General features: G+C 33.8%; 1 protein-coding gene across 1 annotated transcript; it reads right to left on the bottom strand.

The window, feature by feature from the left end:
- Window positions 1–1,615: 1,615 nt before the first annotated feature.
- On the bottom strand, window positions 1,616–7,157 carry LOC145754651 (uncharacterized). The gene is made up of 12 exons (XM_082570746.1): window positions 7,030–7,157; window positions 6,182–6,316; window positions 5,575–5,685; window positions 5,257–5,416; window positions 4,588–4,726; window positions 4,293–4,392; window positions 4,094–4,183; window positions 3,569–3,723; window positions 3,182–3,267; window positions 2,845–2,960; window positions 2,483–2,601; window positions 1,616–1,941 (listed from the first exon to the last, which is right to left on the bottom strand). Exons 2-12 carry the CDS (start codon window positions 6,296–6,298, stop codon window positions 1,782–1,784), a joined length of 1,353 nt encoding a protein of 450 aa, XP_082426872.1. The 5' UTR covers window positions 6,299–6,316; window positions 7,030–7,157; the 3' UTR covers window positions 1,616–1,781.
- Window positions 7,158–14,732: the final 7,575 nt, after the last annotated feature.

The following is a 14,732-nucleotide window of genomic DNA, read 5'->3' as shown; positions in this document are numbered from 1 at the left end:
CTCAAGGGCGAATAGTGTGACGTTGGTGCGGCTCAAACCCGAAACCTTTCGGCTCGTAGTCCGAAGCCATGACCGGTTCGTTACACTACTGGACAAAGTCGATTTTAAATATTGCTTACCTGATTTTTGAAAGCACCAGGGCACCCCTGGTGTTGAGTCATCGAAGCAACAATCTCTCAATGTACATTCTTTCTTAGTTATTTCAGCGAATCCACAATCGAGTCGACTTTCTTTGTCATTATATTCATAACATTGCAAATCAACAAGAGTTGCTAAAATAAAAAAATATCTAAATTTTTAAAAAAATTTAAAAATTTGAAAAATTTGAAAACTTCTTCTTACTCAATTTTATAAAACACGAAAAGGTGCCACGTGTTGAATTATCAAAACAGCAACCGTTGGAACGACATGCCTCTGCTGTTACTCCTGAGAATCCGCAATTAGTTCTTCCTGCTCTGAATTGGCACTCTGATGTGGAAAATAATAAAATTATTTTCTGAAACATTATAAAACTGTTTTTGCAAACAGTAAAGCTAAATACGGCTAAATTATAGATTTTTACTGTTTAAGATGCGTTGGTAAACTACTACAAGCAAATACTAGTTAGCAACATGATATGAAAGCAAATCTTAAAAAGTAATTTTAACAGATGAATTGTTTAGTTTGTTGTGTTAATAAAATAAGGCCTGTTCACACGACAGGGCAACGTTGCGTTGCGTAACTTTACGAGTTCTAGGGATTTCTTTTTAATATTTTAATACAAAATACCAGATAAAAGTATACCGCTTACGAAATCTTGCGTAAATTTCGCTCCAGCCACAAAACTTTCCAAAATTTTACGTAACTTTCGCAAAACTTTCGTACGTGTGAACGACTCTGTTCATTTTAAATGGTTGCACAATCTTGCATTATGTTGCGTTGCGTACTCTATGTAAACGGGCCTTTAGAGTCTTTAAATATTTCTTACCTTGCCTGAGGTAGCACCTAGGTCCTTCGGAAGTTGAATCATCGAAGCAACAACCTCCTTCTAAACATTCCTGTTCTGTTACGTCACTACGACCACAATCAAGCCTTGTTGTTTTTGGAATGTTTTCACAAACGCTGGGTTGTGATCTATTCTCAACTTCTGAAATCTCACAGACAAGCAAAATTAAAACACTTAAACTAAATACTTGAACAACTCGCATCGTGGTAGAACAGAAAATGATAATTTTAATTCGTTGGTTAAATTTCTTTCTCACTTAGTTTAACCTTGCCTGGCAAATAGGTTATTCGTTCAGGTGGTCGACTTTTGGTTTTATTATTCTTCAATAATGGAGCTTTGTTCCGCAACAGCGGTCAGTTGGTATTATTGCGAGCTGGTAAAGTGAATCTACTGTTTAAAGAACAATCAAAGCTTAAAGCTATCTGTAAACGCCGGACTAAAATATTGTTGCACTACCTCCTTCTACGCTGTAGCATCCTTAATTAAAGCTTTTTAATAAAAAAATGGCAGATTTATTGTTAGATAATACTTTAAACTGCCAAAGTTTATTTAAAATTAATAAATAATAAACAAATGTTATTGAAGTCGTTCTTTCTACTTGAGGATAAATAAATACGATAAACATAAGTGGCCGTAAATAGGTCACAAACTTTATTGATAAACATGACAAAAACACGTGTAAAGAATAAAAGTAAAAAAGGGTCGGGTTAAAAAAGTTTAGTTAATGCAGACTACGAGTTAGCCTAAACATTTAGTTAAAACCAAGATGCTAACAATTCTACATTTTTAAAACAATTCATGATAACTTCTCGATAGCTTGAGCAAATCTCATAATTTCACTAAAATCTTTTAATCTAAGATACTTGGTGGAATGTTGGTAGAAGAACTCGGGAGTTTCTTTCTTGAGTTTTGTAAGAAAATAAAGAACTTTCCCGTCTATGTTTTGTGACTTTAACCTGAAGAGTTAAGAAAAATTAACGACAATTATAATTAATGTTGTGTAGTGGTAAGAACACTTGCTATACCACATGAGGTCGTAGTTCGATCCCCACTGCTCTCATGTTGTAGCGTCCTTAAGTTAGGTGCTGTAAACGGTATAAACTCCGGCTGAGCCAGCACTTAATCAGCAGCGTAATTACCGGGCAATTATAATCTATAATATCCCAAACTGCCACGGGCAACTCAAGACTGGGTCAGAGTAACTGATGTTACTTTATGTTTAGGATGTAAAGTTGGGGTTTCTGCATCAAGAATAAATAAATAAATATAAAAAAAGTATTCAAGAAAAATATGTTGGGTTATAAATTGGAGCTCATGTTTTTAAATAGTGTTAATTAATTCGTTAGCAATATTATTTAATTAAGTTTTATTTAAAAACAAAAACAATTAAAAATGTTTGTCCTAATTATTGTTTAAAAATAAAGCACAACTTTTGGTCTTAATTACTTGATTTTTTAATGTTGTACAGATACAAATAAAAATCTTAAAAAAAGTTACGATTTTAAATTGTTGTCCACTGCCCACTTGTGGACATCCTGATTGGTCCATTCTGTGATGATTTGCTTTTTTAAATTCTCTGCAATTTCTTTTTCAACAAGAGGTTCAAAGTGAGTTTCCTATTTATATATAAAGTTATAAAAGTTTATTTTTTAAATCCAAAGTTTATAAATGCTCTAAATGTTATTGTAATCTTAAGTTGTTGTAGCTTAATATATTGTTAACTTTTAATATTATCTTAGTTTTGTTATTTTGGATAAAAAAAATACAAATTTTGATTGACTAAGTTAATTGGTGTTTAATTAATTATTTTATTGCTCAGAATAGATTTAATAATTCGTTGATTTTTTTGTTATTATTACCTCGTTATTTCTTGTAGTTTTTCCCCTTTCACCTAATTCCTTAACGAGTTTAATTAAAGTTTGTTCAACCAAGTTGTTGCTGAAATCAAAGTAAAATTTGGCACCAGCAATGGCTCCTATAAATATCAAGTTTTAAGCTTATTTTGTGGCAGAATACTAGGGTCAATATTAACATAAGTAAATTTAAATCAATTACTTACAAAATGTTTTTATCTACTTAAATTCAAACAGTTTTAAACCACATAATAAACTTTTTGTTAAACACACTCATTTAAAGCCAGCTAATATAAAGATGACTTTAAACTACTTTACAAAAATAATTACAAAGCAAACTCACCCAACCAGCCATCCGGTTTATAATCAGTTTCCACTCTGAGAGGGATGAAATCTTTTCTCAGCGTGTAAGCATATTCTGCCTCAGTTCTGTGGGTTATTGTAACAACATTATTACTTAGCGAGCTTACTATTACTCAATTAAGAAACCCAAGGGTCCTAAGCATGATTCCCTATGTTGTCATGCCAAAGTTATATTTTGAAAATGTTAATTTAACCCGATATTAAAACTCTAAAAGTTAAGCAGACCTTAAATATTAGCAACCAGATTTAAAGTGAACTACCGACTAGGTTTAGGTAACAAAACGTTATGTTAAGATTTATAAAGTTAGCCTAAAGCTTGATTGATATCACATTATAATGTCATCACTCCAGCATTATGACATCACACCTACAACTTGGTGAATCCTTGTACTTTTGAGACATACAAACGAGGATAACTTCACTTTGTTCAACAGCGGATGCCATCGACTCTAAAGTGCTTCCTCCCATCTCTTCCACATCCATCCAAACCTTATAACCTTGTTGCTGTAATCCTTCCTTTATCTGTACATGAAATAGGGTGTTATGTAGTGGTTAAAACACTTAGTTTATCTCTGTGAGGTTCTGGGTTTGATTCTCACTATTTTAATGCTGTAGTGTAGTTAAGTGGGGAAATTTAAATGGTATGATTTCCTGCCGAGTCAATAATCAATTAACAGATTAATTATCGGCCAATTATAAACAATTTAATCCCAAACTACCAAAGGCAACTTGAGACATGGTTAGGGTAACTAATGTTACTCTAGGTTTAGGTCGCGTATTCGACCTTTCCATATCGAGAATAAACAAATTCGAGAAATGAATTGCATAAACTTTTTCTTTCGCAACAGTTTCTAAACATAATTTAATCCCATTTGTAAATAGTATAAGTTACCTTTAACATAAGTTGTTGGCAATCCCACTGATAACTTATCATGACATGATTTTGCTTCTTTCCAACTTTAGTTTGGACAACGTCTTGGCTCTAACATAAGAATGGTGTTAGAATTAATTTTATTGAATTACTATTAAAGTTATTATTCTACTGCAGGTTGTTTTTTGTTTTGAAATTCTGGGCTAAATATAATTGTTACCGTTTGTGCGACTCTTTTTTTGTTTATTAAAGGTTTTTTATCTGAAGATTTGTTCATTTTTAGCACCCACAATGCATTGGTAGAAGTAGTGGATAACTGTCTGTGAAAATATTTTAATTTTTGTACAAAAGTTTCTTTTTTGTTTTTAAATTAACACAATTAAATGATAAATTATTCTGCTTAATTGGTAGACAAAAAATAAAAGATTTTTAGGTTAAGGCTTTTAAATTAATATTTTAGATAAATTATAAATTAAACAAATTGTAAATTTAGAAAATTTAAAAATCAAGTTTACTCTGAAACTGAGTGCTTGCTTGAGTATTGCTCGAGTAATTGAATAATCTCTTGATTTGAGTTAATTGTTTTTTTGTTTTCTTGAGTGAATGCCAAAACCCAAACCAACTTCGCTGATGCTACTTTCTCTTCAGTTGAACCTTGAATATTTAAATCTTGTTCAACATTTTGTTAATTTTTGTAAGATTGTTGAATTATTTTGGTTTTATATTTTAAAGCAATTTTAAAAAGTTTTTATTTATTTTTTAAGAATTAGCAATACCTTGTTATTTAAAATATTATTTTTTCCTTGTTAAAATTAGTTTAGTTCAAGCACCCTTGAGTAAGGTGCTATAAACGGTACAAACTTCTGCTAAGCATGCACTTAGTCAGCAGCATAATTATTGGACTATTATAATCAATAATATCCCAAACTGCCAAAGACAACTCGAGACTGGGTCGGAGTAACAAATGTTACTCTATGTTTAGGTTGCGCTTTAGACCTTCTCACATCGAGGATAAAGATACAATTAAAAAAAAACTTTTTGTCAATTTCTTAAAATCTTTGGTTCTAAATTTTTGGTTTTACTCTGGGTTTTTTATATATTTTTGATTGTTTTTATTATCATAAAATATGCAATTAAAGAAATATTTAAATAAAAATGTTAAAATATAAACTTTTTTTTTTCACCTTGTTTCAGCATCAACCTCAAACTTTCCAGAACTCCCATCTTAGCAATAACCAAACTGTTCTCCTGATTGTTCGCCAGCTTTGTTAAACCTTCTGTTAACTCTAGAGCAGAGAATCCTGCACTTCTATGGTCTTGTGATGTCATAGATGATTCTAATAACTATGATGTAATAATAAAAAATTATGCTTTCTGAATTATTAAATAGTTTTTAATTAAAAAATGCTTGTATTGCTAAGATCAAAATTTATATTTTGCTCAAACTTTATTTTATTAATTTAAATTACTAAAACAATTTTATTTTAATTTTTTTATTTTACCTCCAAAATAGATTTAATGATGTCCTGGTTGGCGAGGATAAAGTCGTTGTTTTGTTCGTCGACGATGTACGCCAATGTGAGGTTGCTGAGTTGAGGGAGTGTCGAACAATTCTAAAAGTGAGTTTTGGTTTATTTTTAATTAGACAAGTTCCTAACTAAATATAGTTTTCCTGGTATAGTGGTTAGATTTAGATTTCACTACATGAGGTCCTGGGTTCGATCCCTACTGCTCTTATGCTGTAGCACCCTAGAGTAAAGCACTATAAACGGTATGAACTCCTGCTGAGTCAGCATATAATCAGCAGTTTATTTATCGGGCAATTATAATCTATAATATGCCAAACTGCCACAGGCAACTCAAGACTGGGTTGGAGTAACTGATGTTACTTTATGTTTAGGCTGTAAAGTTGACTTTTCTACTTTAAAATAAGTAAAATAAAATTATGAAATATATGATATTTAACAATAAATTTCACATAAACGTTTAATGAATTTTTGATGAACTTGTTTTGTCATAAACTTTAGTGCTGTGGGTTGTTGTGGGTTGTTGTAAAAACTTGTTTAATTAATTTAGGAATTTTAAAATACAAAAGTTTTGTTAATTTACCTCTGGCATGTCGTTCGTATTTTTTGCATACCAAGAAATGATTTCAATTTCTGGTTTCAAATATTTCGTGTTTTCACTCAAGCGTGAACAATTAGCAATTATACACATTGATGACATCACAATGAAACTTTCGTTCTGTCACAATATAACAAATATAATAAATAAAATAAAAAATTTATAAGTGATAAAAACTGCAAAAGTAACGGCATCAAAAAATTTTTTTTTTATATAAAAAATTAAATTTAGTTTTAAAATAACTTGGGAATTTTTTTTATTATTTTGTTTTTTCATGCATTGATAAAAGTAAATAATAAATACGATATACAATCAATATTACAACAAAGGACGGGAAAAAAATGACAAAATCAATTTAATAATTTAAAACATGCCATAAGTATTAATGTTAAGTATTAATGTTAAATGTTAAGCCATAAGTATTAATGTCCTTTTTTAAAAGGGTGCTTTTCAGGGAAGGTACCTTTTTCCTTTTTTTAAGGGGTCCTTTAAAGGGTCTATTTCAGGAATTTGAAAAAGGTTCCTTTTTTTAAATCTCTTAAAAATTTCTTCCTTTTCCGCATTTAGCGATTTTTTGTTAATGTCCACATACGACCTCGTTATTTCCCACATCCCGTATTTTAGTACAACCCCAAAAATTTCAAGTTTTTTTTCTTAAAATCTTAAAATTTTTATATTTTTTGGAACGGGTGTTTAGGCTATCTCTAAACGCCGGGCTCAAATATGAGTAGTGTGGCATTATTGAGGATCGAACCCGAAACCTTTTGGCTAGTAGCCCGATGTTATGACCGATATGATTTACAACTAAACTAAACTTTTTACGAGAGGTTTACCTGATTTCTGGAAACACCAGATGGCGCCAGGTGTTTTGTTGTCAAAGCAACAACCTCTATGGCGACAGTCGCCGGGGCTTATACTTGAAAACCCGCAGTCGATTCGTTCTGTAGTTTGTTGACACTCTACAAAAAAATGAATATTAGGCAATTTGAAAACAGCAGGCTTTAGGGCGAATAGTATGGCATTAGTGCGGTTCAAACCAGGAACCTTCCGGCTCGTAATCAGATTTTATGACTACCACAAATAGTTAAAAGGCATTTACTTTGGATTTTAGTTTTTTTTTGTATATATCTTTATCCTCGATGTAGTTAGGTTGAATGCGCGACCTAAACATAGAGTAACATCCGTTACCCTGACCCAGTCTCGAGTTGCCTTTAGCAGTTTGGGATATTATAAATTATAATTGCCCAGTAATTATGCTGCTGATTAAGTGCTGGCTCAGCAGAAGTGACAGCATGGGAGCAGTGGGGATTGAACCCACGACCTCATGGTGGTGTAGCAATTGTTCTTACCACTACACCACGCTGTCGGTTTTCAGTTGGAAATATTCATGGGTTTAAAACTTTTAAAAATGGATAAAATATTGAAAATACAGCCCAGGAAAGGCAGTCACTGAAATATTCTGGTAAATTATAGTCTGCAGTTAACTAGAACATTTAAAACAAATATATTTTTGAATATATCTTGCCTTCTTTGTGGAAGCACCAGGGCACCCCAGGTGTTGATTTATCGAAGCAACATTTGTGAAAAATACATTCTTCTTGAGTTATTCCGAAAAATCCGCAGTTTAGTCGACTTTCCGCATTATTTGCATTACATTTGTTGTCGGTAGGGGGCGTTGGTGGGGAAGTAAATTTTCCTTAAAAATAAAAAAATAAATTAAAGAAGGTTTCGGATTTGAGCCGCACCAATGTCACACTATTCGCCCTTGAGCCCGGCGTTTACGAATAGTTCAACCACGTCATAACAGCCCACCCCTCACAATAAAAAATATAAAAACCTATCACCTTAAGGATATGGAAAAAAAAAATTGAAGTTTGTGAAAATAAAATTTTGTAGAGCTAGAAAATAAATTCTTTCGTGATCCTTCGAAACACCAGGTGGCGCCAGGTGTTGTGGCATCAAAACAACAATTTCTCGAACGACATTGTTCGGGGGTTATTCCTGAAAATCCACATTCAACTCGATCTGTAGTATGTCGGCATTCTACAAAAAAATAAATAATAATTTACTTGACGTGTATAAGCTATCTGTAAACGTCAGACTGAAGGGCGAATAATGTGGCATTGGTGCGGCTCGAACCCGAAATCTTTTGGTGTGTTTAAGCTATCTGTAAACGTCAGACTGAAGGGCGAATAATGGGGCATTGGTGCGGCTCGAACCCTAAACCTTTTGGTGTGTTTAAGCTATCTGTAAACGCCGGGCTCAAGGCGATTAGTGTGACATTGGTGCGGCTCGAACCCTAAACCTTTTGGTGTGTTTAAGCTATCTGTAAATGCTGGGCTCAAAGGCGATTAGTGTGGCTTTGGTGCGGCTCGAACCCGAAAACTTTTGGTGTGTTTAAGCTATCTGTAAACGCCGGGCTCAAGGGCGAATAGCGTGGCATTAGTGCGGCTCGGACCCGAAACCTTTTGGTGTGTTTAAGCTATCTGTAAACGCCGGGCTCAAGGGCGAATAGTGTGGCATCAGTAAGACTCGAACCCGAAACCTTTTAGTTTCCAGTTCCAAGCCTTAGACTTTTTATACACTTGCTTAAATTTTTAAATATTTTTTTACCTTTTTTAAAACAAAACTTTAAATGAAATATAAAATAAATTTTAGTTGACGATATAACTCCTATTAGCTGTGGTCATTCTGCCACAATAAAAATATAGATCTGACAATCAAGTAAATAGACTTGGTTTAAGTAATTAGCAAACAAATTGGTCATTTAGAACAAAATATATCTTGCCTGCTCTTTGAAAACACCAGGGCACCCCATCTTTTGAGTTGTCATAGCAACAACCTTTCAAACGACATTGTGTTTTTGTTATTCCGCCAAACCCGCAGTCGATTCTCTTTTCCTTATCATCATTAATATAACACGGATCGTCAGCTGAAATTGGTGAATTAAAAAAAAATATCTGAAGTTTTAAAAAAGATTATATTAAATTAAAATTATTCTTACGCAATGGTTCATAACACCAGGTGGTGCCATGTGTTGTACTATCAAAACAGCAACCGTTGGAACGACATTCCTCTGCTGTTACTCCTGGGAATCCACATTCAATTCTTCCTGCTGTGAATTGGCACTCTGGAAGATATTTAAATTATTCTCTTAAACAATTCAGAAACGAAAATGGCGAACATCAATGCTGAATTAATATTTATAAACGACCATTTATATAAAAAACTACAAGCAATTAGTAATTGGCATTGTGGCGTAGTGGTAAGAACACTTCCTACACTACATGAGGTCGTGAGTTCAATCCTCACTGCTTTCATGCTGTAGCGCCCTTAAGTAAAGCGCTATAAACGGTATAAACTTCTGCTGAGCCAGCACTTAATCAGCAGTATAATTATCAGGTAATTATAATCTATATAATATCCCAAACTGCCAAAGTCAACTTAAGACTGGGTCAGAATAACTGATGTTACTCTATGTTTAGGTCGCGCATTTGACCTTCCCACATCGAGAATAAGGATATATACAAAACTATATATATTAATACAAAAATTAAACAAACTGAAGCTTTTAGTATTCTTAAAACATGCGTCTAAAAAGTGATATTAGCTGAATTGGCAATTTAATTTGTGATAATATTCCTTACGATCTCTTAGAAAGCACCAAGGCACTCCAGGGATTGAATCATCAAAACAGCAACCTTTGCTTACACATTGCTGTTCGGTTATTCCACTATGATCACAGTTTAATCTTTGTTCAACGCTGTTGTTATTACACTGCCTCGCTTGTAAACTATTCTCAACTTCTAAAATCTCACAGACAAGCAAAATAAAAACACTTAGACTAAATACTCGAACTGCCCGCATCGTGGTAGAATCAGAATGATAATTTCAACAAGTTGGTCCAATTTTTGTAGATCTCCCTACTTGGCAAATAGGTCATTCGTTCGGGTCATCGACTTTTAATCTTATTTGCTGTGAGAATGAGGCCTTGTTACGCAACAGTGGTCAGTTGGTTTAATAACAAGCTAAACGTCACAACTACGCTATAATGGACAATTGTGACGTGTTTAAGCTATCCGTTAACTCTGGATCTAAGGGCAAATATTGGGTCATTGGTGGCCAAAAACCTATCTTATTTCTACTGCTTTCATGTTGTAGCGCCTTTAACCAAGGACATATAAACGGAATGAGCTTCTGCTAAGCCAAAAAACAATCGAAAAAATTTTAGTAGAAAATATTTAATAACACTTCAAATTTTCATGCTCAACTTAAGACAGGTTAAAAATTAACAAAAGTTATTAAAGATGTCCTTCCTACATCGAGGATAAATAAATACGATAAATATTAGTTGACGTAAATGTGTCACAAACTTTATTAATAAACAGGACAAAAACACGTGTAAAGAATAAAAGTACAAATACTTCGTGACAGAATATTTTGTGACATATTTAGTTTAATAATTATTTTAATAACAGACTAATATTCTAGTTTTATTGAATTTACATTTTTTACTTTAGTTGTAACAACAATTAAAATAAATTCTAAACATATTGAATGTTGTTAGTTGTTAACATTGACAATAACCGTTAAACTTAACGTGCTTCATTAAAGAGTTTTGCAATTTAGTAAGTGATGTATATATAGCACGTTAGTATGGTTGACACTGAATTACAAAATGGCTTTAAAACCTTTAAATATAAAAAGTAGAAGAAATTATTTAAAGTTAAAACACACTTTATCAATTTTTGAGTAAAAATATCGCTAATATAGGACTTTAAATGTTTAGGTTTTAGCCGCCTTTTTATCCACCCAGTGGAAAAAAACAAAACGCCTGAAAATCGATTGAGTCGTCGTAACAACACCCCCGGGTCAAACAATCAGAACGGGAAATCCCCGCGTTCCCACAATCCTTCCTTCCTGTCGTCTGCTTGCAGACTATATTAAAAAATATTTTTATTTAATAAGAAAAAACTTTAATTTAACTAATTGTTAATTATAAATTTAACGTTTTTTAATTACTATAAGCTTTGATAAGTTTTATATTTTTGTTGGAAGGGTGCTGTTTTGCTGTTTTTAAGCTATTCGTAAATTCTGAAATAATGATCGAATAGTGTGGCATTGGTGCGGTTCAAACCCGAAACCTTTCGGCTCTTAGTCCAATACCATGCCCAATATTACTTAGTACTAAACTAATAGACTCTTTAAAGTGGGTTTACCTGACTTCTGGAAGCACCAGGGCACTCCAGGTGTTGAGTCATCGAAGCAACAACCGTTCAAACTACATTCTTTCTTAGTTATTCCAAAAACTCCGCAGTTTAGTCGACTTTCTTTATCATCATCTGCATCACATTCTTCAACCGGAGTTGGGGTCAAAAAAGGTTTTGCTAAAAAATGAAAATTGAATCACTAGTATGTTACGGTTGTTGGAAAACCTTAGGACTGTAAAGTACGAAAGAGAGAATTAGCTAGGACTGTAAAGTATGAGAGAGAATTAGATTGGACCATAAAATACAAGAGAGAATTAGCGAGGACCGTAAAGTACTAGAGAAAATTAGCTAGGACTGTAAAAAACAAGTAATCCAATCTGCAAATCCTAAAAAGTTAAAAACTGTTTTAAATTAGGAAATGTTTTTTTACGTAGGCGTTTATAACACGAGATGGGGTTAGAAGTTGAATCATCGAAACAGCAACCGATTGAAGGACAGTTGTCTCTTGTTATTCCTGTGTAACCGCAGTTCGTTCGGTTTGTGGTATGTCGACATTCTGCAAAGAAATAATCATTAATCTACTTTTTCCATATCGCCTTAAGGTAATGGGTTTCGTATTTGCTGTGACATGTTTAAGCTATCTGTAAACGCCAGACCGAAGGATAAATGATGTGGCATTGGTGCAGCTCGAACCCGAAACGTTTTGTTGTGTTTAAGCTATCTGTAAACGCTAAACCGAAGGACGAATAATGTGGCATTGGCGCAGCTCGAACCCGAAACCTGTTGGTGTGTTTAAGCTATCTGTACACGCTAGACCGAAGGGTGAATAGTGTGGCATTGGTGCGGCTCGAACCCGAAACCTTTTGTTGTGTTTAAGCTATCTGTAAACGCTAGACCGAAGGGCGAATAATGTGGCATTGGTGCAGCTCGAACCCGAAACCTTTTGTTGTGTTTAAGCTATCTGTAAACGCTAGACCGAAGGACGAATAATGTGGCATTGGCGCAGCTCGAACCCGAAACCTTTTGGTGTGTTTAAGCTATCTGTACACGCTAGACCGAAGGGCTAATAGTGTGGCATTGGTGCGGCTCGAACCCGAAACCTTTTGGTGTGTTTAAGCTATCTGTAAACGCCAGAATGAAGGGCAAATAATGTGGCATTGGTGCGGCTCGAACCCGAAACCTTTTGGTGTGTTTAAGCTATCTGTACACGCTAGACCGAAGGGCTAATAGTGTGGCATTGGTGCAGCTCGAACCCGAAACCTTTTGGTGTGTTTAAGCTATCTGTACACGCCAGACCGAAGGGCAAATAGTGTGCCATTGGTACGAGTTAAACCTGGAACCTTTTGGCCCGTAATGCAATGCCATAACCAATATGCCAAACCTCGAAAATAACAAAAACCTTTTTTTAAACAAAAAGTTACAAGACATCTATCTATATTGGACCTTAGTAGAAAATTTGCTTTGTTTTGTAACTGCTAAAAATAGAAAATTGTGATTCTTGCGGTGCGTTGATAAATTAGCATACTAACCCTATATTAGTTGTGACCATATTGCAACAATTAAAATCAAGTTTGCAAGCTGGGCAATTATTTAAATAGCCAAGAATATTGTAATCAGAAGTCGATTTTAAATTGTTTTTTTTTCCATATCACCTCAAGGTGATAGGTTTTATATTTGTTATGACGTGTTTGAGCTATCCGTAAACGCCGGGCTCAAGGGCGAATAGTGTGACGTTGGTGCGGCTCAAACCCGAAACCTTTCGGCTCGTAGTCCGAAGCCATGACCGGTTCGTTACACTACTGGACAAAGTCGATTTTAAATATTGCTTACCTGATTTTTGAAAGCACCAGGGCACCCCTGGTGTTGAGTCATCGAAGCAACAATCTCTCAATGTACATTCTTTCTTAGTTATTTCAGCGAATCCACAATCGAGTCGACTTTCTTTGTCATTATATTCATAACATTGCAAATCAACAAGAGTTGCTAAAATAAAAAAATATCTAAATTTTTAAAAAAATTTAAAAATTTGAAAAATTTGAAAACTTCTTCTTACTCAATTTTATAAAACACGAAAAGGTGCCACGTGTTGAATTATCAAAACAGCAACCGTTGGAACGACATGCCTCTGCTGTTACTCCTGAGAATCCGCAATTAGTTCTTCCTGCTCTGAATTGGCACTCTGATGTGGAAAATAATAAAATTATTTTCTGAAACATTATAAAACTGTTTTTGCAAACAGTAAAGCTAAATACGGCTAAATTATAGATTTTTACTGTTTAAGATGCGTTGGTAAACTACTACAAGCAAATACTAGTTAGCAACATGATATGAAAGCAAATCTTAAAAAGTAATTTTAACAGATGAATTGTTTAGTTTGTTGTGTTAATAAAATAAGGCCTGTTCACACGACAGGGCAACGTTGCGTTGCGTAACTTTACGAGTTCTAGGGATTTCTTTTTAATATTTTAATACAAAATACCAGATAAAAGTATACCGCTTACGAAATCTTGCGTAAATTTCGCTCCAGCCACAAAACTTTCCAAAATTTTACGTAACTTTCGCAAAACTTTCGTACGTGTGAACGACTCTGTTCATTTTAAATGGTTGCACAATCTTGCATTATGTTGCGTTGCGTACTCTATGTAAACGGGCCTTTAGAGTCTTTAAATATTTCTTACCTTGCCTGAGGTAGCACCTAGGTCCTTCGGAAGTTGAATCATCGAAGCAACAACCTCCTTCTAAACATTCCTGTTCTGTTACGTCACTACGACCACAATCAAGCCTTGTTGTTTTTGGAATGTTTTCACAAACGCTGGGTTGTGATCTATTCTCAACTTCTGAAATCTCACAGACAAGCAAAATTAAAACACTTAAACTAAATACTTGAACAACTCGCATCGTGGTAGAACAGAAAATGATAATTTTAATTCGTTGGTTAAATTTCTTTCTCACTTAGTTTAACCTTGCCTGGCAAATAGGTTATTCGTTCAGGTGGTCGACTTTTGGTTTTATTATTCTTCAATAATGGAGCTTTGTTCCGCAACAGCGGTCAGTTGGTATTATTGCGAGCTGGTAAAGTGAATCTACTGTTTAAAGAACAATCAAAGCTTAAAGCTATCTGTAAACGCCGGACTAAAATATTGTTGCACTACCTCCTTCTACGCTGTAGCATCCTTAATTAAAGCTTTTTAATAAAAAAATGGCAGATTTATTGTTAGATAATACTTTAAACTGCCAAAGTTTATTTAAAATTAATAAATAATAAACAAATGTTATTGAAGTCGTTCTTTCTACTTGAGGATAAATAAATACGATAAACATAAGTG

This window comes from Corella eumyota, chromosome 1 (assembly GCF_963082875.1).
Source record: "Corella eumyota chromosome 1, kaCorEumy4.1, whole genome shotgun sequence".
Taxonomy (NCBI): Eukaryota; Metazoa; Chordata; class Ascidiacea; order Phlebobranchia; family Corellidae; genus Corella; species Corella eumyota.
The sequence above is the reverse complement of the archived record's forward strand: the minus strand, read 5'-3'. Positions and strand labels throughout refer to the sequence as shown.